At 39.6% G+C, this 26937-nt stretch overlaps 1 protein-coding gene across 1 annotated transcript; it reads right to left on the bottom strand.

Moving 5' to 3' along the window:
• Positions 1–33: 33 nt before the first annotated feature.
• On the bottom strand, positions 34–26774 carry LOC133981765 (basic helix-loop-helix ARNT-like protein 1). Its single transcript, XM_062420612.1, has 20 exons — positions 26658–26774; positions 17049–17237; positions 14794–14857; positions 13708–13855; positions 13568–13570; positions 11908–11940; positions 10958–10987; positions 10121–10278; positions 9248–9327; positions 8968–9060; positions 8421–8538; positions 7819–7968; positions 4832–5078; positions 3418–3524; positions 3124–3274; positions 2953–3032; positions 2733–2841; positions 1941–2034; positions 573–666; positions 34–482 (listed from the first exon to the last, which is right to left on the bottom strand). Exons 3-20 carry the CDS (start codon positions 14837–14839, stop codon positions 325–327), a joined length of 1899 nt encoding a protein of 632 aa, XP_062276596.1. The 5' UTR covers positions 14840–14857; positions 17049–17237; positions 26658–26774; the 3' UTR covers positions 34–324.
• Between the last annotated feature and the right edge of the window lie 163 nt (positions 26775–26937).

The following is a 26937-nucleotide window of genomic DNA, read 5'->3' on the forward strand; positions in this document are numbered from 1 at the left end:
CTGCTTTTGTGGGTGGGGAGAGTGTGGGTGGAGTGTTGCGCTCACATGACACCAAATTTGAGAGGAACAGAAGTGACTCTAAGGGGAGTTTTACCTTTGGGTGTTTAGTTCACAATGACTGACTCTACCTTTAAAGCCTTGATGAAACAGAAATCGTTTGTAGTACTTGTAGGACTCTGAATCAGATGAAAGATGTTTAGTTTTTTTGCAGTGTCGTTGTCTATAGAGTGCAGGAAACTGGCAGCTAGAATTCATCCTGACTGAACTCTCTCCATCAGTGCCTCTGGAGAGTGTCTTTCGCTCTCTTCTTCCCTTCCAGCTTCCTCACAAAGGCCAAGGCAGGTCGCTAAAGTCGACGGGGCCGCCCAGGCCGGCGTCCGCTTCCAGCAGGGACATGATGACCGCCATGGCTGCCTCGTCGTTGCTGGGGCTGCTGGAACCAGGCTCTTCCATAATGTCTATACTCAGGTGGGAGTTGTCGCCTGGATGAGAAGAAAAGAGGGAGATTTAGGCTAAACTCACAGCCACACAGAGTAAAGAAAGAAAGAAAGAGTTTAGTGTGCGTGACTTACTCATTATGGACTGGTTGGAGTAGGGGTAGCCTACAGAATCAGGTCCAGGAATGATCCCTGTGCTCGGCAGATCGGGTGTCCCTCCGTTCTGAATCTGAATAGACGTGACACACATACAGGAGCGGGTCAGTTTACAGCGAAGACGGATCGGTTTCAGTCGGAGCTGAAAATGTGTCCGTTCTGTCCTCAAACATCTTTGTTTGCAGACAAAGAGGATGCTGAGGCTCATGGGAGAAAAGTTCTGCCACATGACTAATCCATAGGTCACTTTTTAAATAATAAAGATTAAGTAGTTATTAATAGGACATACAACAATACATTTAAAGAAATTAAATACATGATCTGTGCAATTAATGTGTAAAAAAGTAGTGCAGTTGAAACAGGTGTATGTGCTATACAGAATATACATGTCTATACGAATATGAGTAGTCATAATAAATTCAATTAACATCCATTTAAAAAGTTATGTTTAATATATAGCAGTGACATGTACAGTATATACTGTATATAGTACGGTATACTTTATAAGAAAAATATCAAATCACTGATCCTCACTTTATTAGCAAAAAGCAATGTGCAAATCATTGAGGCTCTCCACTCCTTGACTACCGCCCATACAGTATAATACACACTCAGTTTGCTATCTCACTGACAGCTCACTGTACAGCAGACACTTTGAGTCATCACTGACAGCTGTAGACTCTGACAGCTTCTATTTTCTCATTTATTACATTAAATTGCCTCGTGGTGGAGTTTCATTTTGAGACCACCGTATAATATAAATTTCACACTCAGAAGAAAGTAAATATGGTGCACTATAAAGTAAACGGAGCGATTTTGAACTTAGCGTCAGTGTTGGAAGGCATTCAATGTCTACACTCTTATTTCCTGTTTGTTAGAGCTGGAACACTCATGTTTTACTTGCAATGTCGTGTATTATTTTTAAGCCTTGAGTCTATTTTCTTTGGTTTAAAATGCGCAACTACAGTAATTAAGTATTAGTGTCTCAGCGCTGCCAAAACACAGGTGACACAGCTACACTCAGTAGTGTGCCTGAACGTATCTTGTGTAGAAACAGATGGAGGATTGAAGCTGCAGGTCAGCATTAATGCAGAGTTACATCACTTTCACCTCTTAAAATGACAACCTGATGATAATTAAGTATTATAGTTGAAAAAGTAATGAAACTTGGCTGTTGTCTGGTGGTTGTTTTGCTTTCAGTTTAAATAAAGTTTTAGATCAAATAAGAAGATTCAGCACTGGATTAGATTTGATAAAATGCCATCGACCCGTGTGTGTGTGTGTGTGTGTGTGTGTGTGTGTGTGTGTGTGTGTGTGTGTGTGTGTGTGTGTGTGTGTGTGTGTTACCTTCTTGCCCCCTGGAGAACAGGTGTCTGGTGGAGGGGTGCTGGTGATGTTCAGAGGGCTGGAGCCACAGCTGGAGGGAGAAGAACCTCGAATCCTGATAGAGAGACACACACACACAGATGGCTGTAGCGCTTCTGAAACACACTTCACACTCACATCTTATACATTTCATTTCCTGTTCATCACCGTGGACTAAAAACCTGCACTGAATCAGAATTCTTCGCTTCAAACTTGGATGGAAGTGCTACAAATATCCAGATCTGAAGACATGTGACCTATATGCAACTTTATTTTTAACACTTGTGCTGAAATGTGCCAGTGTTGCCATGACAATGCGTGGATATCCCACTGTCCTATTTTACAAGAACTGCTGGTTCTTCTCTACACTGAATCACCATGACCATCTTTTTATGGACTGGATCCATTTATCTGGCGCCTCTATACACAACACAACATTTTCTCTTCTACCCGGAAGTCACTGTAAACAAACACTGTGATTTGTTTTGTTTTTCAAATCGTCACACTGAAGCTGAAACTGCTGACAACTGTCATTCTGTGAAATCAACACAAGACTCTTTAATTATTCAGCTGAGTGCAGAGTGATGGTTGTAACACAGTGAAATCCTACACGCTATTTCAGGCATTTCCTGTCATCCAATCGTGTGCAGCCGAGCTCTAGCGCTATCTTTATAACTTATACTTTGATAACATCTTTCTGCGTCACTTGTCTTCTATCGCCGTCATTTACGTTTAAAAAAAATTAAGCCACGGGGAGGTTTCGTTCTATCTTACCTCTGGATCTCCATCACTTCCTCTGCGATCATGCGGCCGATTTTGCCTGCTCCCGCTCTCGTGCCGCCGGGGATGCCGGGCACCGTCTGCAGCGCCCGTCGTCCTCCGCCTACAAACCGAAAGCGATCAGGAAAAGAATTAAATGACTGTAATGAATATATATAACTCACACTTGAGGATGATTGACAGCAGTTGCAGGAAGTGTTTAAGTATGTTTTACCCTCTGAAGTGAGAACACTGTCCATACTCTGTGGCGAGACGGCAGATTGAGGGTAGTCTGATCCCTCCATCATGGGACACCTGGAGAGATAAACAACACACATTTGGATAATGTTCAGATATTTTGAAACCGAGTGTTTCCGGCACCGGCGTTCTGTTTCCCGGTACTTACGAGACGACGGTGTTGGTGGAGACGATGTACTCCACGTCCTTGGTCCAGGGGTTCATGAAGCTGAACCATCGGCTCCTCAGCGTGATGAAGGAGCCGTCTTTGATCTTAAATTTGTAACAGTTGGTGTTGATCTTCTCTCTCATCTGCAGCACTGCGCACACAAGCACACGAGGCATTAGAGGTCTGACTCATTCATGATGGCTTCATTCAGTTGCCATTAAGCTTTTTTTCTTTTCTTTTAAAAAAAAACTCCATTAAGTTTTTTGTTTTTTTTATCAGTGTGTCAGCAGGTACCTTGTCTGTGGCACTCTGCCAGGTGGCCGATGTCGTCCTGGTGGAAATACTCATAGAAGGAGGTTCCCAGGAGCTCCTGGGGCAGGTAGGCAAGGATGGCTGTGGCTCTGAGGAAGAAAAAACAAAAAAAGGTTTTCCAACATGTTTCAACAGTTCTGTTCTAGACCAGTATTAAAGCTAAAGTACTTCCAGCTAGTTTCTCCTATATGAGGATGTGTTGACTTTTCAGGTTGACTTTAAAAGTGTATGCGTGGGGATCGTTCCAATGTTCAGATTAGTCCTCAAGTACTAGAAGTGCTCTGAAAGATCCTCTTTTAAGTAGTGGATAGAATCCTTAATTAAGATCTCATCTTATGAAATAATGTAGGCAGTAAAAGACAATAGATAGAATTAAAATAGGTGGGACAACCTTTCTTTCTTGACTTTTCCCTAAAGTTTTGTTTGCTTAAAATATAATACAAACTGTATTTTTTTTTTAAAGGATGTGTGACTTTAATGGTATATTGTGTATGATTTTCCTTAAAAAAAAAAACCAATGTATAGACTGGTACAAAAGTAACCCCTCTCACTAGAGGTATGTGTGGCTGTACGTATCTATAGAGACTCTGCCCTCTGCCTGGACTTTCTTATTATTTTACTTTGTTCAAGACGTTTCTGGGCATTAACCTTTGGGCAGTGGGTGTGTAGCTCCCGGACAATAGCAGCATACAGGGTGTGAGGTCGGGGCTTTATAGGAACTAACCAAATGTGTTACATCACTGTCTTTTCTATGTGCTTTAGTATTTCCTCTAATAGCTAGATTTTAGATTATTTGTAAAATCAGATTTAGATTTGGATTGTATTTAGACTACGTTCCTCCAATCAAGTATGCAGGATGATTTCTCTTCATTTAAACATCTTTGAATTTTCTGTTTGTTCTGATGTTAAAGATTCTCTTTCTTGGGGGATTTTGCACTAAAGCCTTTTAGAATCTATTTAATAAGGCCAGTTAAGAGTGCAACCTGAATGGAAGATGTCCTAATTAAGAACAGTAACACAATTTGCACATTCACAGTATATTTTCATTCCATCAGGAGGAAGAAACAGATGATGGATCAGCTCGTTTCTGTTCCTGACTTTTGCACTAATTGGTGATTTTTCATTAATATTTTAAGATGTGCCCATGTGATTTTTTTGGAGAGTTTTAATTTGAGACACGGCTGTTACAAACAAGAAGCAGTGGCATTTTTCACTGTAATTGAATGTACTTATAAATAATAGAGCCAGATCCTCTTGTGGCCGCTCTACTCATGCACTTTTAAAAAGATCACTTCAGAACATTTTGGATGTTTTGAACAACACCACTCACTACAGGTTTTCAATATGACAACAGAGGTGAATGGAGGTACGTGCGCCTGATGCTTCTGTGTCTCACCTCTGGTCGACGAAGACGAATTTGCCGTCGATGGCGTGCCGGGAGACGTACTCTGTGGGCTTCACCCTGATGTCCGCCATGCTGGGCTGGGGGACGATGTGCGGGTGCAGCCGGCCGATGGCCACCAGGCAGCTCAGGTTGCAGCCCTCGTTGTCGGGCTCGTTGTCCTCGTCGAGACCCATCTTGGTGGGCGGCCAGCTCTTCAGGTAGCCCGTGCTGTGGATGGTGCAGAAGCTCTTACGGTCTGCTGTAATGAGAGGATGAGAGGTAAAGAGAGGTTATAAAAGCAAATACACAAGGATCATCTTAGCGGGATGCCGTCCCGTGCTGTGAGGGAGATGTTTACAGTTCAGTGAGCTGAATCAGACAGGGATCAGAGTTTAGATGACACACCCAGCTCTGATTGGTTTATCATATGTTGTTGCAAAACTGGAAGAAGCTGCAATTATGGGTTTTAATGCTGTCTGGAGATTCATTTAATTTTACAGTTAATAAAATGAACCCAACCGAGGAAGTTATGTAACAATGAATTTTAAAAAACCTATATATGAAACAGGACAGAACACTATTTGAAAACCTACAGTCAAACTGCATATTATACTATATGTCACTGACTTGATATTTGTGTGCTTGCTATATTTTACGCAGATAGATACTTTATTGATCCCTCACAGGAGGAGGAAGCTTGGTTACAGCAGCTACAGCCACACGTAACATTGAACTTTACTTTGTAAATCCCAGAAACTCTGCACACAGGAATTTATTTATATTACAGATTTATATAATTGAATATTATTTCACACAGAGGTTGTTTATTGTATATAGTATTTTATTTTATTCTTTTTTTTTTAAATCACTTTCACCATTATGCGCCTACTGTTGTGCCAGTTTTTGAATTTCTCCCTCGGGGGATCAATAAAGATAACTTACCATATAACATAAAAACACATCTTTAACTATACAATGGAAAAAAAGTTTTTTAAAAAATGACAAAAAAATACCCCAAATTGTACTAATAAAACAAATATATATGTATATGAAATAAATAATAAAAAAAATACTTGATGTGAAAAAAGTGCCAGAAATAGTAACAAATGGTGTGAACACTGGGCTCAACGTTGGTCGGATCACCAGAAACACAACTCCAAATGAAAACTAGCTCTGTTTGTCCGATGTGTAAATAGGAAAAAAGTTTGCAAAAATTATTTTTTATAATATTCCACCCTGTAGCCCCCTCGTAGCAAAAAAAAGAAGAAAAATCATGCAGCTGTAAAGATTTTTGAATAGCCGGTAAAACATCTACCATAAATCTGCAATATACCTTTACTGCTTAACCAAGGCTATGATACTCTAAGCAAATATAAAAAGAGCAGCCAATGAGGATTTTAGCCAGCTCAAAACATGACTGAACTCTATTGTGAACCACAAAGCACTACATCAGAGGGTGAATTAAGTCTGTCTGTATAAAATATTCAGCTAAACGCTAAAAAATTCAACATGAACAGTGATGCAGCCCATCTGAGTTGCGTGACTCGGACGGCCTGCGAATGTTATTCTGAGTATAAAAGACGCTCTGCTTACACTCCACTTCTCCCCATCAGCAGCTAAGCAGCAGGGCGACACGCAGCCAGCCATATGCCTCATCTGCTCTCAGGCCACTGTGGTGCTGATGACGTAATGAAGCCGGACAGAAAGCGGAAGTGCTCTAAAAGCTTCTTCAAGTGTGACGAGGTAAGGACTTTTTGTTGATTTGAATGATCTAGAATCGCCAACATTGTCATGAACAAACTGACTCCCGAATCTGACTCCCAAAGTATTTCAAAAGATTATAAAACAATGCAATGATGCAGAAGAGGAAAGCCATTTGAAATAATGTTTGTTTCCTGTTCTTTAATTCAGTTCCCTGACTGTCACACTGTTCCAGGACACAGCAAGAGTGACTAAAAGCCAGTTTTTTTTTGGCATCTAGAATTTGAATATTTAAAGTTCCTGCACTATGTCCCAACCCCAAATCACTACAGCTGAAATCATTATGTGCAAAGTTTATTCAGGATGATATGTCATAATCATTTTTTTTTTCTGTCATTAAAAAGGGTTGTTGTTCCTCTTTACTGGACCTGTTTGGTTAAATAAGTACACGCACAGAAGGAGGCCACCTTCATTGGTTGTGTAACTGGGATGCTGTCATGCCAACTGAGGTGTGATTCCTGGTTTTAATAAGGATGTAGCCTTAAAAATAGAAAAAACGGAACACCAGGACAACAAGGACTTTTGCTTTCATAAGGAGGCAGCTGAGGGTGTGAAAAAAAACGGAGGATTGAAGAAAAGAGCCCAGTTAGTTATCGGTGGGTTGTGTGTTGTGTTTACTGCCACAGAAAAGTATTAAATCTTTGTGTTATTAGCATAACTTCATCTCATCTCTTATCAGACTTGTTAACACTACGAGTAACTCTGTGTAACAGGCACAAATTAAGGCTATAATTATCAGTGTTGTAATATTTATACTTGGTTGCATTTCTTTTCTGTTAAACTAACGTACTGTTAATAAACATTATACGTTATCTGATTATTTCCTCCTCTGAAATATTTTTTCTTTCTTCTTCAGTTACAGATATCGTGATATATCATAGATTATTTCTTTAATATATCGCGATGTACAACATATCGCAATATATTAGTCTTTGCATTATTAGTACGACGAAGCCTCTTTGTGTTTCTTATCAAGCTTGGTTTGATAAGAAACTAATGTACTGTTAATACATGTACTGTTAATAAATGACCTGTTTCTTTCTCTTTAAAACATTTTTTCTTTCTTCTTCAGTCACAGATATCTTGATATATTGTGTATCGCAGAAACGTCATAGTGTTACGCCAGCAAAAGAAAAATTCCAGCCGACATTCCAAGTAGGACCTGGCTCAAAATTCAGTAATAGACCTAATAATAATATATGGTAGTGAAGTGTGGAGTCCATTTAAGAGAGCAGTACCTTTTTTCTTAGAGCAGGTGGAGGGAAAGTCTTTATCCTCTACTTTGACTGAAGGCCTGTTGCACTTCATCCTACAGAAAAACGACCGTCTGGCTCCAGAACAGAGTCTAGATGGACCAGGAGTGATGTCTGTCTTCACTGGAAGACCCGCTGCAAAAATACAAAACAGGCCAACAGTTAACACAGCAACAGATTAAGTGTCATTTCAGCCTCAATATAATTGTTTTCTTAAAATCTAGAAACATTCTGTTAAATGTATGCAAAAATACCAACAGTCAAAAAGTTTTAAATGACCGCTCAAAAGAAAAATGCTTTGAAAAAAACCCTTCTACAAAGCTGTTGCAACAGGATTTGACATTTAAAAAACAACACAACCATGTGGTAAAATTCAAAATAGATATCATCACCAGCATCAGAAACCAGCCTTGACACAGCTCACAGCCACAGTTTTACATGCTATCTTAATAGACTGGTTTAACTAGAACACATGAGGTTATTACAGATTAAGATGTGTCCTCAGAGTGAAAGGAAGAAAGCTACATCATATACAACAAAAAAAAAGGAAAAGAAAAACCAGACAATGTGAGACAGTGCTCGCTTACTTTTTGCGTCAATGAGCCTCTCGCGAGGAGCCGTATCGGAAGAGGACAGCTGCTCTTTGACCTTGGCGATGTCCTTGGGGTGAAGGTAGTCAAAGAGGCTCTGACCTATCAGGTCGTTCTGGAGACGCAAAGAAGGAACAGAGGAAACATTAATTATTTGGCAGAGTGGATTTTTAGGGAAACTTCAAGGCCACTTAAAGTTTTCCTTTAAAAAGTGAACTGCTGAGATGTGCAGAATTTCGGGTAAAAAGTCGTCTTATTAAAAGTCTTGGATTATTCATGGTGATGAAATTCTGCTGATTTGTGAAAGTTTAAATATATTTTTTAAATATAAAAAGCTTTCTTTCTTCTTTTCATTTAATACAAGGTCAGAACTGCGAGCTGCTTATTTTGTAATTGAGGGACAAATGACAGAGAAAATGTTATTGATGAAACATCCTGCAAGCTCTTTGAGGTTGAGAGACTTTAATAGGTAGTCCAAAAAAAAAAAAATCATCATATCAACAGCTGCTTTTCTTCTGTGCTGCTCAAACACTGTGTTGCATACCTGGCTGTAGTTGAGAATCTTGTAGACTGATTCGGAAACAAAGAGGATCTTTCCGCGATCGCACCCGACCACAAACAGGAAACCATCAGAAGCCTGCATTATTAACCACAGAATATACTGGAATAAATATATAGAGATTTCAAATAATATATCTTAACAGCAGAAAAAGATATTTAAATATACAAATATATCCTTTTTAAATTGTACAGGACATAGTATTAAAGACTTCGAGGTGAAGAAAGTATTGCACTATATTGCTCATCAGCTTAGCTGTACTCACCCTTAGTATCAAGTGCTTTAGTTCATCATCTGAGAGGAAGGAAGGCTTGTAGTTGGCCTCTGTGTATGGGTTGGCTGCACCTGCAAACAGCAGTAAACACACGATTCACACATGTACTAATCTAAATGCACTGTACACATCACAGCTCACACACTTTTTATCCTTCTTTGAGTGAAAGTTATAAGCAGCTTTTTTTTTTTCTTTTAACATCTAATTGAAGTATGCCATGAAGCCAGATCCCTATTTTATTTTTTTGTTCCACATTTGTAGATGGTCATTAGGCCATGATAAAAAATAATAATAATGAACTTTACATTTAGCACATTTCATAGTCTTAATAAATGAATATTATCGCAGTATTATTATACAGACCATCACCTTTTAAAGATTTTAAAGATTTGTGATGAGAAAAAAAAAATCTTGTATCTGAATGTTTGTGCACAACAACCTAAACTCCCATTTGTACATTTTAAAGCACAAATTCACTCTGTATCTCTCAAGTAAAAAAAACTGCTTTTGTGAGTCCTAATTTTTGTGTAAGATGATCCTGTTTGTACACACAGACACATATTTTCGTACCATTTCTCTTACGAAAATGATGAAAAACTCACATAATCAACACCAGTTTAGTACTTGAGAGATCTATTAATGTGAATTTCTGCATTAAAATGAACAAATGTAAGGTTTTTTTTTCCCACTTCACAAAAATGAATTTTCACTCCCTTATTTGATCCTACATCCTTTAGTTGGTTGTCTCCATACATCCAGGAACCATGAGAGACATCCTCCACCTAATGCTAACTACCAACCCCAGCTCACCTATCCGTCTATACACTCAGACAGTTCTCTGCGGTTGTGCTGACTCATCCTAACCTCTGAGTGTCTTCATGTGCTGGACAGCCATGCGCAGGACAGTCAGCTTGTCCAGCTTGCGGGACATGGCGTTACAGGTGGGCACCAGCGACGCTAGCTCGTCGATGAAGCTGTTCATCTTGTCCCTGCGCCGCTTCTCGATCTGGCTGTGAGCCTCTCTGCGGAGATACAGGGGAGAAGTTAACAGACCGATCGTACAGATTAAACTTCTTTTGCCCCCCCCTCCCCTCCCAAATGAAAATCCAAAGTAAATACATACAGTAATGATTCCTGTGATCTACCTGTTACATAAAAAGACAAATTCCTAAAACTGCATGCGGTAGGAATGCAAGATCAGGCAAGCTATCCTTCTAAGTGGGTTGCATTCTTCCACTCCGGATTATACATCACCTCATAGTCTTATCCAACATGATATAAATCAGCTCTGCCTGCTCTGAGAAAACACTACTCTCCAAGATGAGATGTAAAATGCCATTTTTGGATAGGAGTCTATTAGTTAGGAGTGTAAGAACACATCCTGGGGGTCTACACAGCCCGTCTGTTCCACCTTCACTTCTTCTTGGGCTACAGCTACAGCTACAGCTACAGTGGGTGTTTCTTCTTTCCACGCAAGAGAAAGAAAGCCTGTCGCCATTAGGTAAGCTCTCAGTTCCACATAAAGCTCTGATCTATACACTTCAACGTATAAAGTTTCCCATTATCAACGTACACACAAAGCTCTCCCTGTCTCCAATAGGACAGAGTGACATTTAATTCATGAAAGGGAGATTAGGAGAGAGAAAAAAGAAAGAGGGGGGGGGGGGGGGCAAGAGACAGAATGGAAAAGAGTTTTTATACCTGGCATTCTTAATCCGGCCCTGTTGGTCGCTGGAAAGACAAAGAGAAGAGAAATATTAGAAGGGGGGGGGAAACTGGCAGAGGGGGGAAAATATTCTTCAGGATTTGACGTTGAGGGCTTAGTTGAAATTTATGAGACAGAAGGTATTTTGAAGAGGCAGGGGAGGGAGGGAATGGGGCCACAGCTGACCTCACCGCTTCCAACCTCATTTGTTGGTTTAAACTGCATCAAATAGCTTATGCAACAAGGGTAATGCTCTGCTGTAATATTTGACTTGTACGGTCAGATGACTGATGTAATGCAGATATGATGAAATGCTGAATAAAACCTCTCCGTATTCTGCGTCACATGTTGGCTTATGTAAACAGTGTAACAATGAAGAGAATTCACACCGCGCCCTTTGGCATAAAAAAATATGTTTCCTTTCAGGCACAGACTGAAATATTTTTTCATTATCCTGATAGAGATGATTACTTATGACATTTAGAGCACAGATAAGTCATGAGTTTGCTTCTTTTCTACAGCTTTATAGGCTGTAGAAAAGCCTATGAAGCTGTAGGCCCAATTTCAGAGCTGGTGTGACTCTAACCCTAACCCTAACCCTAACCCTAACCCTTAAACATATATAACAATCAATCTTTATTCATATAGCGCCAAATCACAACAAAAGTCATGTCAAGGCACTTTACACATAGAGCAGTTCTAGACCATACTCTTTAATTATTCTTTTTTTACTTTGGGCTTATTATTGTGTAATTTATATGCAAATGATATTTCTATTTGTCAATCTAAGTTATAGTTTAGTGATTTGGAAATAAGCCTGAGAGTCAAGTTTAACTTATTTCAAACAGAAACTGGATCAATGCAGCAAGCAGTGAATGGGGAAGAAACACAGCAAGCAAAAGATGAAAGCAGCAGCTTTGTTGCCAAGGTAACGGTGGCACCTTACCCTCCTAGTTTATCTTTGTCTGGGTCCATGTCACTAAAAGGAGGAAAAGACAGGACTAATTAGTTTGGAGAAGAACACTGGAGAGCATTTAGACGAGCAGAGAAAAGCTGAACGCAGTGAGGGTTCACTGAGTTCAGCAGTTCTCACTCTCTTCATTATGCTGTGGTGTTAAATCAAACTGAGATCATTGAAACTGTGTACTACATCTACATCATGTCGTGTTTGAACTTACTCAAATGAGAAGCCATCAATTCTGCAAAGAAACACAAATGTATTGATCAGTTTGTGCCATTGAGGTATTGAGAAATGTAATTATTTGTAAAGTGTAAACAGCAACAATTAATGACAGTGTTTAATAATACATGTAATAGATTTTTGGTTGGACAGCAACTTTAAAAACAGTTCTATAACTACAATTATCCATGACTCACTGAGTCATGAGCTGAGTGATGAAGTTACACCATTGGTTGGTTCTGTGCAGTATCCCAGAATGCATTTCACACCAAATGCCAAAAGTTGTAGTAAATGTTGGCGTAGGATTGTTAATGTCAACTTATTACGCATGTCCAAACTATTCCATTAAGGGGCATGTGGCTGCAGGCAGGAGAACACCAGGCTTGACTCATTTAATCAGCTGATCTCAGTCTTCAGACAGCTTATTGGTTAAATCGTGCGTGATCTTGATTGGTTGGAACAAAAACCTGCAGGGACACGGCCCTTTATGGAATGGTTTGGACATGCCTGCTTTATTAGGTTGTAATATTATTTCAGGAGAGAAAGTAACCATTTAGATTGCAAATATGTGGTCAGTTTATCCAAATAACACTGACGTTGTTGGGCATGTGAGGAGCAGCTGGTCAAATGTCAGCCAGCCATCTCATTTGCTCCTGAGATGACCTGCTGGTCAACATACAGAGTCAGACTGGCCATCAGGACCAGTTGCTACATGGGCTACTTGAGCTACTCATTACACAAAAAACAAGAACCTCTTGTGTCTTTTCCACCCTTGATATCACCAAACATTAAACCTCTTGTTTAGATGGGCTTTTTAACTTTATTCGGAGAGCCACACAAGGTTAAAAAAAGGAGGTTGTGTCTATATCTCTAACAGAGGGAGGTCTTACTGTTTTCGACTTTTCCTCCTACAACCACATTATCAAAATGTACGATCAAAGTTAACTGGATCAAAAGATTTCTGAAAGATCCAGATATCATGTGGTCTTCATTTTCTATTAATGTGGCCTCATGATGTTATTAAACTTGCTATAGAACCCTCCAACTTTCAAAGGCTCTTAGCTCATAGCTCTTATGTGTTGATTCTATATAAGCACAACTATACTCCTCACATTTGAGTGTTTTGGGCTCATTTTCAGTTGGATCTTGGAAAATTAATTTGTTACCAATATTTTAAAAAAAATCCTTATTTCTCTGGTAATTAACAATGTTATTAATTTGCTATTTTTAAATTTAGCCTAATTTTACATGTATAAAATGAAATTCTTGAAGAAGTTACCATCTTGTGTTACATTTAAATAAAAAGCCATATACTAGATTTTGACCTAGTCTTGTTATAATGACTTAAAAATACCATCTTTAAGTTTCCTTGTAATTTTTCTTAAAACTTTACTACTTTTTTTTTTCTTTTTCCATTGTCTTCCACTCCCTTTCTGTCTCTCCACTGTGCCCCTTTTCTTTCTTTTGTGCCACTTTTTCTTTTCATACTCATTTCCTTGTCAATATTTCATTTCTTTCCTCAATCTCCCCCTTCTCTTCCTCCCTTCTCTTTCCCAGTGTCCTTACTGGTAGTCGGTGGTGCTGCCCTTCCTCTTGCGGGTGTAGTCCATGCCAGGCGTGCTGATGGAGCTGGAGATGAGGTCGGTGGAACCAGGGGACATGAAGTCAGTCATTGTAGACGAGATGTCCATCCTTTGGTCTGCCATCAGGTCATCTGCAGAAAATAACCCCACACCTGTCATTCAGCCCAAACTCCTCAAACAATCAATCAAACAATCAATCAATCGTAAAGAAACACCAGAAGTACGATATAAAATATGTAAACATTCAGAGTACTCAAATAAAAGAAAAGGAAACATAATAAATAAATGATTTTTAAAAAGTGGGTCAAACCAAAAATGAGAGGTGTGATATTAAAAAGGAAAACAAAGAAAAGAAGAAAATAAAATAAAATAAAAAACAATAAAAGAGGAAATGTGATGAAGTAAAACCAGACATAAAAAGGTGGGTTACAAAGAGGAAAACAATAAGGAATTAAAATAGAATAAAAAAGGATAGTCCGAGTAGAAAAACGTAAAATAAAAGGCTGTTCCAGAGACTAGGACCACACAACCTTTTTTCTGAATGGAGCTGATTAAAGACAATTATTATGTAATGACTGATGATTATATTCATACTGTAAAAGCATTTAGAGTGGAAATAAAAGCTCAGACACAGCTCTGGATGTCACTATTGTTGACATGGCTACAAATGAGGTTACACACGCTCAGTGCAGTAACAGATAAGACACCCACTCACAACATAATAGGACTTCAACGACCAACTAATAACCACAGTGTGTGCATTTAATGTTTATGGACTGTATTAGCTGGTAACAAAAAACCTCTATAATGGTTAAACAAAGTCAAGATGAAAGCGGGCCTCTGTGGCGTGCACGCAGCGGGGATGACTGAGTGCACAACAATATCTGGGGGTAAGGAAATATTCAAAAACTCAACGTTTCCATTTCACAAATCATTGAGCAGACACATGGACAGAAGGAAAATAATAAAGATGGTGGATCTTCCTCGGGATGGGTCAAAAAATATTTGTCATTGTGACAGGGAGTGTCTCTGTTTAAAAAGGGATGGGTGTTATTGAAGTCACACTCACCACAGATGTTCATCACAGCCTCTGTGTTAAAATCATCTCCTTCCATCCACTCTGGAGCCCTCAACTGCGAACACACACACAACAAAAAAACATCCTATTTTATGACGAGAACTAGCAGGAACAAAAAAACAAAAAACAACAACAACAACAAAAAAACAGTGAGTTGCTGTGGACACATGCGGCAAATATCACATTATCTAGGTCAAATGTGGAGGCAGAATGAACAGGAAGTGACTATTGTGTCAGTGGATGCATGTGTAGAAATACTGTGTGTCAGAATTATTATTTCCCTATGCAGAAATAGGTCACACCGTATCAGTTGCATGAGTGATATTAATCTATGTGGTAGTGATGTGTCATGTGCGTTCTCCACTACCTCACTTATCCCAGATCCAGCTTTTATGCAGTGTAAGCACTTTGAGTGTAGACTTATCTACGTGGTTTAACTGTTAATTTTGATTTTTAAATGTACTTAAGATCATTTACTAATTGATTAAATTCAGCCCAAGGACATCCTAATCATGATTGTCCTATTTTGCTCGTCCAAACTATTCCATAAAAGGGCCATGTGCCTGCAGGTTTTTGTTCCAACCAATCAAGAGCACACACGATTGGACCAATCAGTCTGGAGACTGAGATGAGTTGATTAAATGAGAATTTGATTCATCCTGGGATCTTTTTTTTGTGCAAAAGATGATCAGCATATGTATTAAATAGACATAGCAGCAGAAGATGTGCGATGTTGATTATAAGTGACACAATATCTGCTGAATATGGTGCACTTCATTTTAGATGATGATGACTGATATGATTTAAAGTTTTGGCTGGAAAGAATGAAAGTCCTCATACAGACATGACACAAACCAGCCACAGAGAAAATGTATCACTCTGTTGGATTTGTTGGAAGTAGAAAAAAAACTGGTGATTGCACAGTGGTGTGAAAGTATTTTTTGCCTCACGAATGATCTCAGACGCGAGCTTGCAGAGAGTGCTTTTATCCAACAACAGCACAGTTGAATTTTGGCCCTGTCATTGAGTTACTGCTGGAATAAACATTCATTAGAGGCTGTGGATATGACCTAACATGGGCCATGTTTGTTCTTTTAAACTGGTGAGAGGGAGCAGCGCTGGCTAAAAGTGAATACCTGAAGTTTTTTTGTGATCTTTGCCAGTAAGAAAGAGAGAGGTCGAGACAAAAGATTTGATGACAGATTGTTAAGCGTCAGAGCTTAAGTGAGTTTGTGTAGAATTGTGGGGTTTAGAACTCCGTGACTCACACGGCTGGACCCAAATTTATTATTTAGACTGGAGTATGCTGAGAAATGCTTTCACTGTAGAGTACAGTAGTATATATCATTTTTACAAGAGTTGAGAATCTGAATATCGCTTCCACCACCCACTGGCCAACATGAAAACATGAAGCTGAATTGTAACATAAAAACTTTCTGCTTTGAATAATAGTTTGTGTCCAATGTGTTTTCTTTTTCACAAGACATTTCAATTACCTTAAAAACGTCCATTGTCAGTGTTGTTGTCTGTGTGCACTGCAGACTTCAAATTTCTTGTGTAAGTTGCATCCTGGACCAGGATTGGCTCAAAGCTAACGACTTAAAGGCAACCTATTATGCTCATTTCCAGCTCTATATTGTATTTTTGGACTCTATTAGAGCAGCTTTGCATGATTTAGAGTGTAAAAAAACTCCTTATTTATCTTATAATGATTATTTATGCAGCTCCTTGTATATTTTGGGTCACATGAGGGTAAGTCATCAAATTTCTGGTTTTATGTTTAAGTTTTTAAGGTGTTTTTTTCTTCTCTAAAATGTATATATAGGTCAAGTTAGACCTGCATAACTTCAACTGTATTGCATAAAGCCATAATAATGCTCATTTAAGGTGGGCTGACCTTTAAGGTGGACCAACTATTCTCAATTTTGTGACCAACTCAGCCTCTCCTCAACTGATAAATGGCTGCTGGGTCTCTCCTGAGTTTGCCCAACATGTTTTCAGTGAAGGCCAGCTATTATTATACATCAATATTACTCACTAAAGTAGGAGTGGGGACGGCAGGATGAGTGTGTGCCAGAAAAGTGAGTCTCTACATTTTTCTGTTAGTGTATTTAACTCTCTGGCAGATCTCAAATGAGTCACACTGATGCATAAGATCAGTGGGCAGCCTTCCTCAGTTCAAATGTAGCTCTGTGAAATATGAGTGGGAACACCCTGAACGCAGAGTACAGAGCTGCTTCAGTTACCTGGATAGGAAACTGGAACAAGCCTCCTGAACGGGCCTGGTATCGTCTGGATCAGTCTGGTCTGCTCGTTCTGTTCTGGTCTGAGTCGGGTTTGATTCAGTCTGACCTAGTTTCATCCGCTTTGATGTGGTCTGTCTGTCTGCCTTGATGTGATCTAATCCTTAGGAAACTGGTGCAAACCATGTACCGCTAGAAAGAGATAGAAAGACGGTCGTGTAAGGTAAAGTAGAACAGAAAACATAAACAAAACCAAAACAAAACTCACAATCTATGGAACACTTCATTATTGCTGACCTGAAAAAAACTGAATCTGGTCTAATTGGATCGTTTACTGAAGCTAGATTGAAGGTGAAGTACAGGACTTTTGTCTCCCCCTTCTGGCACTGAGAGAAACTACAAATACTCTGTTGACATTTGCTAACAGCACTTGCTCCACCGTAGCCTACTCCAGCGCTACTGTTGGGGCTGTAAAACAGTGGATTAACTGTTTTGAGCATCAAAACTCTCAAAATGACTTATTTTAATATCAAAATTCAGTCCAATAACATTTGGAAAGTCTAGAAGACGCCAACATCAAATTAAACTCCGCTATTCTGTGAAGTACAGGGAGATTTATCTGGCGGTGATTGGCTAAATCAACATTGTGTGAACTTGTTTTGTGAAAGCTTGAATGTAACAGATGTTCATTTATGTGTAAAAGTTCCAAACTGCAGGTTTAATGTCCAGGTGAAAACTAAAAGCAGATTTTATCCATTTATGTTTGAAGCAGTTGGCAAACCTGAGTTTGCATAGCTGCTCCTTTATTGTAAATATTTGATGCTTGCTTGTGGGTATTAAGACACTATCCCTGCTGTTCATGAACACTACCATGTCATAACTACCCCTGACAGCTCAGCGCTGCTTCTGAGAACATAACTGAGGTCGGGGGTTGGTGTGAACTGAGTGTTCGGCCCAGTTCCTCCCATAGTCCTGCTACACCTCCCGAAATTTCTCGCAGAAATCTTCAGCACCTTTTTTTAAAACAAATGGTAAATGGACTGTACTTATATAGCGTCTTTCTAGTCTTTACGACCACTCAAAGCACTTTACACTACATCTCATTCACCCCATTCACACACTGATGGCAGGAGCTACTGTACCACGCAGGGTGCCAACCTGCTCATCAGGGGAAGCTAACCATTTACACACATTCATCTTCCAATTGGAGGACGACCGCTCTACCTCCTGAGCCACAGCCGCCCTTAAAAACAATGGCTCCTTGATTTCAGACAAAGTTAGACAAAAACAGGCTTCTTATATCTAGGAAACACAGTCTTCAGCTGACTTCTATGATAAGATAAGATCAACTTTAATGCCGCAAAGGGAATTTTGTCTTGGGAAAAATATCTGATTTTCATTTCAAGTGAAAATATTGATTAAAAAAAAAAAAAAGGTCTTAAATATGGGATTGATGACTACATACATGATGATCTCATGCTAGGAGACGGAGGTTAGAGCTGGATGTCTGAGGCAACATCGTCATCTCAGAAAATCAATTTGGCGTTACATCACAAGGGTTAAGAGGTCTGCAGAGAAAACCTCACAGGAGGAGACACGGGCCAAATAAAGGCAAAGGGCATACAACTTTGTTTTCAATGAATAGTGGAGGAAAAACCAACAATGGAGAGTCCTGTGAATGTTCGGTTTACAAGAAGAAAAGCCAGTTCTGCTTGGTATGTCGTCAACATGCTTTGCATGCCAATGAAATAACTAATAGTTTTGTTTTTTGGACTAAAAACTAAAACATTGAAAGCCATAAAGACCACGATTCATACAAATGTCACATACAGGTAAGACAAGTAGTAGAGGGAAAATCACCAGCCTGAAGATGGCCCAGTTGGAGAAAATGACAATACTATTACAACACAACTGTGAACAAAGGAAGGCCATTTTGAGATTACGAACGGCAATGCAAGCAAGTCAACCTCTGCTGGAGACATGATGTTAGTTATTCCCATACAGGCAGGAGACTGTAAGATGCTTTCAAATTTATTCAGTCAAATGCAGTTACTTTTTTCCAGATAAAAAGGCTGTTTATCTTATCTGGTAGTTATGTTTCATATTGTATTTCAGTGGACTAAGAACTGTGCAAAAATAGATCATCATTATTTTCTACCATTCTTTTTTTGCCTGCTGTGTCGAAATTGTACCGAACAGTGACCCCAAAACCGGGGTACATACCACACCATCTATTTTATTTATTGTAGCCATTGTTATAGGCTGCCTGATAAAAAAATCATTCAAAAGCACAAGCAAACAATCTTGCCTTCTACATGATGTAAAACTGAACAACCTTTAGTAAGAAAATGACGACACAATAAAATTCAATCTCACACTGCTACTGATTCCTGGAAGAGATCAGGAAAAAAAACACTTTGGTGGGTCACCTACATTTTTCTATCTGCAGTGATGACAAAAAATGCAAAGCTCAAGAAGCGCTGTTGAAGTAGCAGGCGGCACAGTTCTAGGTCAGGAGAGGTTCGGTGAGCCTTTTTTACTGGGACAAAGCTCTGGGCTAGAAGGGGAAAACCACTCTGTCATGATTGAACACTGAAAAGGAACTGGTGCTGGAGTGGAAACTGGGTCAGTCAGTCTCTATGGTCTCAAACCAGCCAGCCTCAATTTCCATCCACCACCTACTTGTACTTCGTCAGTGAGTCAGCAAGCCATTCAGTTTAATTTCCGTGTTCTACACTCGACACCCACTCAGACCGTCGGAAAGCATCGGCAAGCCTGTTCATAAAACCACGGTAACATCCAAGCAGTGAGTCAGCTGCCCGATCTCCCAAATCACACTAACTGCTCTACAATAAGGATGGAAGTTGTTGGGATTTTGTTGATACCAAAGCTGCAAATAAGTAAGAAATGCTTTTTGTGAAATCATTTAGGGGTTACTTACATTTTTGATTTTAATGCACCACCTCTAAAAATGGTTATTTCATCAATCACAACCAACTTCATCAGACTAACATACAACCCTAGACCATGAAAACACACTTACAGAAACACTCTGTATATAAATAGGAATATTGTAAATGAAATTCCTTAATATTACTGCAAAGGGATTTTAGAAGGCTTTGCAGCTGAGCCAGATTACACTGTTAGTAGTGAGTACACATATTTAGTCATGCTAGATTGGCTCTGTATAACTTTCTTGCTTGCATTAGCTTTTTTGTCTTTGTGTGACTCACTAAAGGTGACCACACTTCATTGAAGGTTTTAATACTGACACAACCACTACCGAGAGCTGCGAGTGTTTGATGAGTACAAAACAATGAGGGTAGGAAATGGAGTGTGTGGAGTTTTTGTATTACAGCAGCCTTTTTTGCGTTTGCTGTTTGAACAACATTTACCTTCAAAAAGGTGTTCGAATTCAAATCCAAATGTTTGTTTTGTGTTGAAAGAATCAGAAAAGGCGTTTCAATATGTTAATTACATTTAATAATAATCAAACATACAAGCTAATGATTCCTCACCTTGTTGCATCTCCATGAAATTGGTGTGATGCTCAGCCGCTTTCACAGCTGCTCTAATAATAATGCTGTAATGTGAAAGGTGTCGTATTTTAGCATAATTCAGCACATTGGTTTGGTTTTTTTCAACCTTAAATTTGACGGTTAAATGCGGTTTCGCTACTCTCGTCAGCCTTTGTTTCCAGCAGTGGGAGGCAGTAGTTTTTAGTTTTTTCTGATGAACACATCGTATGTGACCTGTGATCTGCCAGAAACCGAAACGAAAAATCGAACAAATGAAAGCTAAAGTGGTGCCGGTTGTCCTTTTTTTTTTTTTTTTAAACAAAACAAAACAAAACATGATCCTAAACCCTGCAGATAGCTGGCTAGCTAGCATTAGCTCCCCAGGCTAAACAAAAGTAGAATCCACGACTTCATTTTCAGCAACTATCTCATGAACAAACGCCAACAGCCAAAAGAGACACATTCTTCAGGGCAGTCACATAAATCTATCATCTACGGCACTTTTTGACTCATAATTTACAATTTGTGCATGATGAAATAAGTACTTCAACTATGTACATATTTTATACATCATGCCAAAATGTATTTCAAGATTCAATAAACTGTATTTATATCTCCTTTATTAACCCTCCAGTTGTCTTCCCGTCAACTGTACAAATTTTGTGGTTTGGTTTGACTGTTTATAAAGCTTAAGGTTTAAATTATCACCCAAATCTGTGTTAGATCTTTTTAGCCAACTTCATTCTAACTTATTAACACAAGTATTACACTTTTTTTTTGGAAATGATGGTCAATTGGCCTCATTTAAATGAAAATATACCTCATTGTTGAGTTGTCCTCCCAGGTCAAAATTGACCCGAGGACAAGTGCTTTACAAAAGAAAGTAAAACCAAACAAGGAGCACAGAGGTAAAGACAGAGGCACAGAAGTTAACAGTACATGATGTATAAAATATATAATCATAAAATAATAGAATGCACAAAACTAAAATCAGTAAAAGAATAAGAGAACAAATCAAACATTCTCAAAAGCTTTCACAAAGAAAGGCTGTTAAACAAGGCAGAGACTGAGCGTGTCTGATTGGTGTCATAGTATTGGGGCCCAATCACCCTCTGACACAAACTATGACCTGTGACCTGGAAGTGACTAACAAGTCAAACTATATGTGGTCACATGACCCCGGAGCACCTGCCACAATCAAAGGTCCGAGTGAAACCTGGGTGCAGCCTGGCTGTCATTCATACCTGGTTATAGCTGTCCACCTGTGACGTGACCAACCAGTATACATTTCAGTGCCAAATATGAATAAAACACTGAGATTAAAATTGAAAACAGCCCATAGCAGATTACTTTAAGGGCCATTAAAAAGAGAAGGAACCACAACAGCAGTCACATTTACACATATTTATATTACACAGTTTATATCAGCTCATTCCTCATTCATTTTCTCCAGCACTAATACTTAGAACAAGGTCACTGCCAAGAAACTGCAGCTTTGGTTGGGAATCACAGAACAACAGGGTCAAAATACAAGTACAAGCTATTCTGTTATATGCAACATTTAGCTAGATAAGTCATCTCTGAAACATCCTTATGTCTACCAGCACACCCACACAGGTGCTTTCACCTCTCTGATCGGACCTCTACCCGGTTGAATGTGATTCCCATTTAAGGAATGCAGGAAATACACAGTTGAAAGTGTTGTAGCTGTGTGGATGTGTCAAGGCTGTGCTGGGCCTTGACAAGGGAAAATAAACACAATTGTATCGTACCCCAAAACACAGAGGCCTGGTCCTGTTCTGATGGGAGACTGCTTTCACAGGTTTCCACTACACCTCCAAACACCAGCGACTATTCAGAGCTTGCTTCAAGTCCTTAGTGATCCTCAAGGAAAACATAGTCTAAAACTCATGTATGATAATCCTATAGTTCAGTTGGACCATGAAGAAAACATAAGAGCAGGTAGCACAACATGAAAAGGACTACCATCACTCAAAAGTCAAACACCTGTACATGCTCCATCTTCAACACTAGGGGTCACCTTTTTTCAATGAAATACACGGATTATCAAAGAGTTTCTCCTAAAAGTCCCAGAGCAACACATCTCTGTGTTAATAAGTCTTCAGGATGCGTTTGATCTGCTGAAACACAGCATGTGAGCAGTAACTGTAGCTCCAGACGCCTCTTATCAGGTATGAAATTAGACACTGTGCCAGTATCCTGACTTGTTTAAGTTGGCAGGTGTCTTTGGTCATGGGTGTTCACTGCCGGCAATTTGAACCACTTTCCTGGATGAAGATCTGGATTTAGTATTTTTATGATGGTGTGTTCATGGGATAAGTCCAAGTGTCTACTGAAGTGGAGGGTGGGACAAATATCACAGCAGTGCTCTACAAGTGAAGCACTTTGATTAATCTTTGACCAAATCAAAGCTTGCTTATTAACATATTTAAATTAAAAAAAAAACATAAACAATAGGCAGACTGGGCACAAAATGATCTGTGCATCCCTGTAGAACAGTTTTTGCAAAATTTCCATACAGCTTGGATAACTGTGATCGGAGCCTGTGAAGCGGGCACAGCGCCGGTGGTTTTCCATATGCCAGCGATGGCACTGTAGAAGGTGTTATTTTTCGTGATGATGTGTTGGAAGTTTGAGTTCATCCAAACTGAATTGAGGTAAGCATATTGGCTCTGGCACTTTATCCAAGAAACTCACAATGGCTACTGCTTTTGTGCGTTCTTGCAGACCCTTGCAAGACTGGTCTACCAATTGCAGAGAATCCTTTTTTTTTTCTTCTTTTTTTTTAAAAAAAAGGTCCAAATCACCCATGACACACCACCACATGGGTTTCCACTTATGTTGCTTGATTTGACATCTTTTCAGAACTGCGTGGGTGTTCGCAGATGGTGCCTGATTGATGTGTCTGATTCTGCGGTTGTAGCAGAGATATAACAACATCACATCCCCCTTTACATCTTGCATTATAATGCATTTTGGGTAATAGGATTGCAATTGGAAAGTGCTTGATCACATGAAAGTACAGGTGTAAATGCACCTAAGATGCATTGAGGATGGATTGTGATATGATCGGCCAAACCACCTCCGGAGGTGGTCAGGGACACCTTTTTGATGTCAGTCCACATACAACAACTATGTGGGTGGAAATACTCAATCGTGTGTAACTGTTCCAAACCCACAAGGTAGCAGCCATTTGCTAGTTAGTGAGCTAAGCTACTAACAAGAGAACTATGGATATTCAAGAGTCGTGAGTAGAGTCTAAACGAAACCAAGTGTCTGCTTTCAGTTTGGTCCGGCGTATACAAGCAAAACATGTTGCAACTGAACCATTTATGAAGCAAATTGTGGAGAATAGCTACCATTGGTCCTGGCTCCAATGTCAATGAAAAATTAAACACACAGCATACAGTTTTCCTTGTTGTTGTTGATTTTTGGATCCGCACAAACAATAGGAGGGTGTGACGTTCAACTGTTTGAGTTAGACATGCAATTCGATCTCAATGTGGACATCAGAGACAATTTAATATCAGGTGTATATGCAATCAAGTTGAATCATATCGACATATAATCTGGAATGAAGACGCATTTTAATGTAAGGTATAAAGGGACGCTATTATTCCTGAAGGTGAGGTCAGGGGTGACTTGAAATTTGCTCCTCGTTTATTTCAGTGAGGAAATTATGCAAGTTCAATAGAAGCCAGACGGAAGCAGATTTGTGGAAAGCTGTTGTTTACCAACTAGCCATGCTAACTACCACAGTTTAAGATTAAACACTGCTTGTGCCAATTGCTGTCTCCCTCTGCTTATCCCCACAGCACACAAATACATTTTGTCTCGCTGGTCTGATCTTTGACTGTTGGTCATTTGGCTTTGCTGACCTCATGGAAATCCTAGTAGACCCCCCCCAAGCCCTAACTGCAACCGGGGGAAGTGGTCTAATCCAGTGGTTCTCAAACTTATTCACGTCAAGGTCCCGTAAACTTACATGAGATAGACCACAGACCTCAATTTGATAAGATTTTGTCCCAGGTTTTTGCTTTTAAATGTTTTATTACCAAAAAGCGTATGAAACACATGACCGTAATAGTCACACATTCTGTCATTGTGTTACTTATGGATGGAATTATAGTGAAAATGTATTATTTCCCTTTTTGCTGGTGACCCCCTGGAACCTGCTTTAGGACCACTGGGAGAGCAGACCCCACTAATCAGCCTGAATAATTGAAAGCATCTGCGTGGGAATGCATGGCTTTTAATTTAAGGCCCAATTTATCACTTGTCTTTAATTGATTTATGACTCAATATAACTTGGATTGTTCTCCACAAACAGCCCATGTCTAATAATTGAATAAAGTAGAGTAACAGGTCCTACAGGTACTACAATTATTAGTAACAGATAGATTACAATTGCTTTGATTTCCTTTCACTGAACTAAAAAAAAGGGTCTAATCGGTTCTGAAGATTGTAGGTTGTTTCTGTATTGAGTCATTATGGCAAAAAAATATTGTAGCCATATATTGTTAGCAGAGAGGAATACCGCCTACTGCTACTGACAAAAATGCATCCCCTGAGTTCCCATAATGTGAAAAATCGAATTAGTATACATTACAAATCACAGGATAGAAGTTGCTTAACAAATAATTGAATTAAGTCATAAGTCAACCTAATTTTTAATCTCAATATCATCACCACTTCATTACAGAAATGACTTGTTTGTTGTCTCGTCTGTTTTGACCTACAGCCGAACAAATAATCCTAACAATTGTCACGGTTCTGCTGAATCATCACAACAAACTGCTGTTATCACAATTCCTTCCTGGCAACATACTGACACTGATAAGTATTAATGTGTGAGCAAAAACAACACTTGTCAGTCCAAGTCTGAAGTTCACAGCCTGTGTTTCTTCCTGTCACGAAAAGGTTAATACTTAAACTGCTGATAACACTACTGCCCAGGTATATATGATGAGAATAATTTCTACAGGGATTAGAAAGAATTCATTTCAAAGAAAGTTTGACTATCAAAAATCCAGCATGTACATTCAATCTAAAACCACTCAAAATAAACATCATGTAGACTTTTAATCAACACCTGCCAGTTTTTTTCACATCAAGGATTTCCAATTAACTTAGATGCACAACAGAGCAGGAACCCCCGGTGGATAAGACTATGTCATTAAAAATCCAATCATCCAGGATTCATGCTGGTGAGTATGACTCAGAAGATTAAATAACACTGAAAAGCAACTATTCCTCATCTTGATGGAGACCTCCACATGGACCCGTTGTTCCTTCAACCCAAGGATTGGGGATTGGGATCCCCCCACCCCTCTCGCCCCAAAATCATACACCAAACAGTACATGATTATACCTGGTGCATCATGTCATCATATCCCAATGCCCACAATCATGACCATCCTTTGGCAGCCACTGCGGAGACTGCAGAAAGTGAGCGGTCGCCACATTTCCACTGTCACTGTGTCAAGATATTTCATAACCAAATGTGAATCCACGGTTTCAAAACAGCAATGGTCTCCTTACTGGCTTCAACCACTCATCACTGTGCTGTTATGTGAAGAGATATACAGATGGGGGCTTTGTAGTTAAGGCAGCGGAATGCCTGCTGTCGAAGAAACCGTGTGCCAGATGCCCACCAAGGCCTGTTTACATTGCTAGCGTGTTAGCATTGTTCACTTCGTCACGTTCAGTTAACATTTAACAGCCCCTCCAGACCGGCACTTACCTACATACGAGCTTCCTATGAGCCGCGGCAATGACTGACATAAACAGTTCAAGCTAACCCATCAGGCTATATGTGTTTTTCCGACCTTATATCCATCACATAGAATTTAACCCGTAGACTAATATTAGCATACAGCTGCTAGCCGAGGGACGCTAACTGTCAAGACTTGGCCAGCGAGCTAACGTCCCTCCTCCTGCTGTAGAAACCCACACTGACATGACCACAGCACCGGGAAAAACATCGACGATTTCCACCATGGATTAAACCCCAGCAAAGTCAACCGAGGTGCTATATCAAAAACCCGTAGGCTTGTTATAATTCCATACTTACAACTGGTCCAATGAGGCTGGTCTATCCATTGAACGCCGCTGTGTTCTGTGTAATACCAACCCACAGAACTGTGACATAAACGATTTTTCAATCGGTGACCCAGTTTCTCTTCACCGTCATGCCTGTCGGACCACTAACCTAGTTTTTCAACCAATGGCGTTTGTGCTACCGCCGTAGGCCCCCCTCTAGCCAATCATACACGAGTTAAGGCTGTAAAAATATGACAGGCGTGTTGTTCAACCAATCACGGCCCGGGTAGAACGGAATGCAGCGGCTACTT

This window comes from Scomber scombrus, chromosome 6, assembly GCF_963691925.1.
Source record: "Scomber scombrus chromosome 6, fScoSco1.1, whole genome shotgun sequence".
Lineage (NCBI taxonomy): Eukaryota > Metazoa > Chordata > Actinopteri > Scombriformes > Scombridae > Scomber > Scomber scombrus.